Below are 5,508 nucleotides of genomic sequence, written 5' to 3'. Positions count from 1 at the left end.
TTTTTTATCTTATTTTTATTTTTTATTAGCACACTTGCCCATAAATGTTCATACACCACCATTCAAAGGTTTGGGGGGTGGTGGGGTGTGCGTGTGTGTTTAAAATACTTTTGTGCACCAAGGAAGTGTTAAATAGTTCAGAAGTGGCAGTAAAGACATTTGAGATGTTACAAATCATTTCTGTTTATGAATAAATGTTCATGAAAGAATCCTGAAAGAAATGTATCACATTTTCCACAGAATAATGAGCAGCAAAGCCGTTTTCAACATTGATGATAAGAAATGTTTCTTGAGCACTAAATCATCATATTACAATGATTTCTGAAGGATCTGCAGGTTATTTTAAATTGCAGTAATATTGTGCAATATTAGTTTTTATGTATATATATTTTTTAAGCATTTACAATTGTTTTACCAAATTATTTAACCAAAAATATTACCAAACATTTGAATGTTAGTGAAGCATGAAATTATTTTACCTGTTTTTTTTTTTGTTTGTTTTTTTGTGTAGGAGGAGGAGGATTTGATATTTGTAGACATAAATGCTTCTTATATTTTTTTTTTAGATCAGAAGGCTCACTGGAAAAAAAAAATATATGACTTAGTTGTTTTCAAATTCATTGGGGGAAAAAACATATTAGTTTTAATATATTAAACATAAACTATATTTTATTTAATTAAATTAATGTACACTTATTGTATTATGCAAATCAGCTAATGAATACCATTAACTAATCAAAATTGGATCAGAACTTGTTGATTTAATGAAATTCCTCCAGTTTCTTTCAGCTCTATTTCAGTAAATTCCTCCAATTCTCATCAAGACAGGAAATCAATAAAACTTCACCGTTCACCTTCACGCAAATTCTTTAAGCTGTTGAGTGCATTCAGTGGTTAAATCAGTAATGAGAACAATGCTTACTCAAATGATGAATCTAGCTAAACCACAGTTTTCCGTGAGCATCTTTGATGGCTTTTGTGTACCCATTTCTGCGAATATTCACATCCTTTGCCCAAAATCGTTTACACTAATAGTAAACTTAGGTCACCAGAACAAGTCCGCTCTGAAAGCAAAATTACACACTTTTTTTATTTTACTGCAAAAGGAAAATATAGAGCTGCAACCATCAATTTATATAATATAACATAGAGTCCTAGTCTGCTGCTGGGACCAGAGAAGCCAGAGGATTTCAAGTATCACTCATGCGTCTTTGAGGTAATTAGTTTGTGTCACTTGCCTACATGTCGGCCTCCTGTGGGGAGATTACTGTAGTTTAATTTCACAGATGTAAAAGGGTCTGGGTAAGAATGATTAAGTGAGAGAGAAGTAAGCTGGGGTTTGCTATATATGCATCTCTCCCACAGTTGATTTCGTTGCACTGATGAAGATGGGACAGGCAGCAACCTTACCCTGCAGAAAAGGTGGCACCTATGTCACCGAGCTTTATGAATGGTTCAGGTAAGTTTACAAAATATTAATTAGGTGACTACTATGACTAGATCTGGGATTTAGGGAAGTGGGTAGTAAAAATAGGATACATAAGCATAGTTACGTGTCATCTGATAGATGTTTTTATGCAAAACAAACCTCATTCTGGATCTTTATTATTGGAGAGTAATTATAACCATAAAATGTGTCAAGAAAGGGTCATGCCTTAGCTACTGAAGATTTTTATTATAGACCATAAAATGCCAACCATGACTGAAAAACCATATAAACTATTTCAGGATAAGTAGGTCATCTTTTTTTCACTTGACCTTTTACTGTAGTCTTGTTCCTGGAACTTTTCATTTAATGATGTGCATGATAAGACAATTGCCTTTTTCAGTAAGCATTCATACAGTAACTGCTCTGGAAACACAAAGTCTTATAGTTATCAAGTATTAGTATCGGTAGCTTTTAATTAATATACATGTATTAATATTATTAACATACCTTAAAGACATTGGTGGATGGATTTTTTTCTTTCAGTAACAAATTTTTAGATATTAAAAAACATGGTTCATGGATGTCAATAAATGTAATGTATAACACATTGAATTAATCATGTTTAAGACAATTATCTTTTATATATATATATATATATATATATATATATATATATATATATTATATATATATATATAATAACATTTCAACGTGTATTTTTATGTAATGTGCATTTAATGGACAATTATCAGGATCTATCTATAATATAACACTATAACCCATGTCAATGAATATTTATCATTGTTTTAAGATAAATGATTAAATACCTCATGAGATAAAAACTCATCAGAGTATTTTATAAAATGTGTCCACTTTTGTGCTTGTGCCTGGCAGGAAGTTCCTGAATGAATGCCCCAGTGGACTGATCACCCTCCATGAGTTCAGACGTCACTTCTGCAATGGAACCGTGGGAAAAGAGTCAGCGGAGTATGCAGAGCAGATATTCCGCACACTAGATAACAATGGGGTATTACAAAGCTCAAAACCAAACAAGCTTTGATGCCTGACACATATGATGTTTTAAACCTGCAGTTAATGAACACTGGCTTTACAAAACATATGCTGACTTGTAAAAGGTGGAGGAATAACAAAAGACACTGCCCTAACAGTGGGAAACATGTTCCATATGTGGTGACATTACACTAACCTCAAGGTCAATGAATAATTATCAGTGGTTTAAGAGGCTTGAAATTACATTGTCATTATTCTGAAACATGATCTTTTGAGATTTTGATCCCTAAGATAAGTCCTAACAAGGTTATTATAGTTAAATTAACTAAAACCATAAAAAAAAAATCCATTACTAAAAATAAAATATAAAAACCTTACAATTTTAATAATAAAAACTATATATATATATATATATATATATATATATATATATATATATATATATATATATATATATATATATATAATTACAACTCATAATTACAGTATGAAAACGATAACAAAAATGAAAATGGAAACAGTATATATATATATATATATATATATATATATACACACACACACACATATACACACACTGTATACTGTAGATATAGTTACATTTTAAAATTTAAATTATAATAGTATCTAGTAAAACAATACTGGATCCAGATCAAAACAAAATCGGGATTGGTGATGTGATTTGATATAAAAAGTGTTATGTGAATGCCATTTGACAGGATGGAGTTGTGGACTTCAGAGAATATGTGACAGCCATCAGCATGTTGATTGAGGGCACGACAGTGGAGAAGCTGCGCTGGTCCTTCAAACTCTATGATAAAGACAAAGATGGAGCCATCACACGCTCAGAGATGCTTGAAATCATGCAGGTAAGACTATTGTTGAAGAACTCTTACCGTTCTAAACTGATTGTAGCGTTTTCCTCTGGAATTATAAATGCAGTTTGATTACGTGATTCTGGATTGCTCCACTAGAGGGCAATATATAATCACAAATTAATATTCTCTCATGCCTGTTCTCACTCAGGCTGTGTACAAGATGAGCGTTGCAGCATCACTGACCAAACCTGATCCACTGACTGCTGAAGAATGCACCAACAGGATATTTGTACGGTTGGACAAAGATAACAATGGTAAACTACATTGCTATCTAAAGTACCAAAGTTATTTCAACCACTCTTGAAACACTAAACTGCACTAGAAAGCACAGTCTCCTTATGTCATTCTTTTTCATTCCGTCTCTATAGCCGTTATCAGTCAGGAGGAGTTCATTGAAGGCGCGCTGAATGATGAATGGATCAGAGAGATGTTGGAGTGTGATCCAAACACAGTGAAGATGGAGAGGCCTCCCAAAGGCCATGCAGTACTATAAAGCTGTATTATAACCTTAAAGATGAGAAGTTCATGCATTAGTCAGTATGATTATATTGAATTTAAGGAACAGTTCACCACAAAAATGAAAAATGTTTCACCCACAGAAATCACCTGCTCACCAATGGATCCTTTGCAGTCAATGGGTGCCGTCAGAAAGAGAGTCCAAACAGCTGATAAAAGCATCACGATAATCTAATCCACACCACTCCAGTCCATCAGTTAACATCTTGTGCAGCAAACAGCTGTGTGTTTGCAAGAAACAAATCTATCAATCACTGCTAAGGATCTATTGGTGAGCAAATGATGTTATGCTAGGTTTCTCCAAATATTTTCTGATAAAGAAACAAACTCATCTACATCTTGGATGATCTGAGGGTGAATCCATTTTCAGCTCATTTTTATATTTGGGTGAACTAGTGCTGTAATGTAGTCCTATATATTGATGCGATCAATGACACTCAAATTAATTTTACTTCTGATGTTATAGGTGCATATTTCATGTATATTTATACTGACTGATTGATTCTTCTGAAATAATTTCTGAACACCTCAAGTCATGTATCTTTTTATTTATCAGATTTTTTTATCCTTTCCATGTGAGTTTACAAAATACATCTAAATAGCTAGCGTAAATTGTTTTTATTAAGTTCTTATAACGCTTTTTTTAGGATGTTATACTTCACTGCCAAGCACAAAAGTTACAGACCATTTACTGAAAAAACAATTATTATTTAAATATTAGTTTCACCTCCTTAAGTCGTGTAATGTATTTGGATAAGCAATATTCTTTTGAGTTTGAGTTTGATTAGCCCATTGATTACAAAATACTGAAATAACGATGTTTGTGTCATGTTATAGCTTTATTTGGAGTTAATTTACATGCAATATTTTTTTAACATATTAAGCTAAATGTACAGAAACAATATAATATACTTGATGTCTCAGTTTCAGTTCCCTACTGTCTGTATTCTACAATGAATAATTGTAAAATTGTGTTCTGCAGCATTCTTCTGCATTTCTCATGAGAATCTTCAGAAAACTTTTGGTCTGGTCAAATTGCAGTTGGTATTTGCATGCCTTATTCCAGCAGCTGTTTACTGACAACTGAGTCTGACTTCAGAGGAACGCTTATGACATAAAGATGTAGCTTTGGTGGCAATAGTGTGCTTGATTAAAAAAGATTAAACGACAGGCTAATAAAGAGATCTGAGCAAAAATTCATTATTCATTCTCTACTTTAGTGCCACACACTTGTTGGTTTTACTACATCAGTGAGGCTATCTCACAGACAAAAATGTTTAATACATTAATATGGGTAATTGTTTTTATACATTTACCTATAACCCTCACACAAATATCCGCATATCAACACAATGTGGCTGATTTATGACGAACACTTTCAAAGTACCTTTTTTTTTTTTTTTTTTTTTTGACATTTCACCATATTTATGAGTGAAGTATTTCCAAATTTACTCAAACAAACATCTTTTATGCGTTAATAATGCTACTACGGTGATCGCTCATAGTGTGAATATTAATTAGATAGCGGTGACGCAATATATACACTTCCTATGGCGAAAAACGATGTTTGAATATTAATTAGATAGCTCAGTGACCATCCAATGGTGAAGACATGGCTTATGAATATTAAGCAGCCCGCCTTCGACGTAGTAGGATAGTCCCTGCCTGTGGCGT

General features: G+C 32.7%; 1 protein-coding gene across 1 annotated transcript; it reads left to right on the top strand.

Moving 5' to 3' along the window:
- Positions 1 to 1,195: 1,195 nt before the first annotated feature.
- On the top strand, positions 1,196 to 3,905 carry LOC113061264 (guanylyl cyclase inhibitory protein). The gene is made up of 5 exons (XM_026230301.1): positions 1,196 to 1,459; positions 2,324 to 2,456; positions 3,160 to 3,309; positions 3,467 to 3,572; positions 3,687 to 3,905. Exons 1-5 carry the CDS (start codon positions 1,383 to 1,385, stop codon positions 3,809 to 3,811), a joined length of 591 nt encoding a protein of 196 aa, XP_026086086.1. The 5' UTR covers positions 1,196 to 1,382; the 3' UTR covers positions 3,812 to 3,905.
- Positions 3,906 to 5,508: the final 1,603 nt, after the last annotated feature.

The sequence above is a fragment of the Carassius auratus genome, chromosome 43, assembly GCF_003368295.1.
Source record: "Carassius auratus strain Wakin chromosome 43, ASM336829v1, whole genome shotgun sequence".
Lineage (NCBI taxonomy): Eukaryota > Metazoa > Chordata > Actinopteri > Cypriniformes > Cyprinidae > Carassius > Carassius auratus.
Note: the sequence above shows the minus strand (reverse complement) of the source record. Positions and strands in the feature narration are given on the sequence as shown.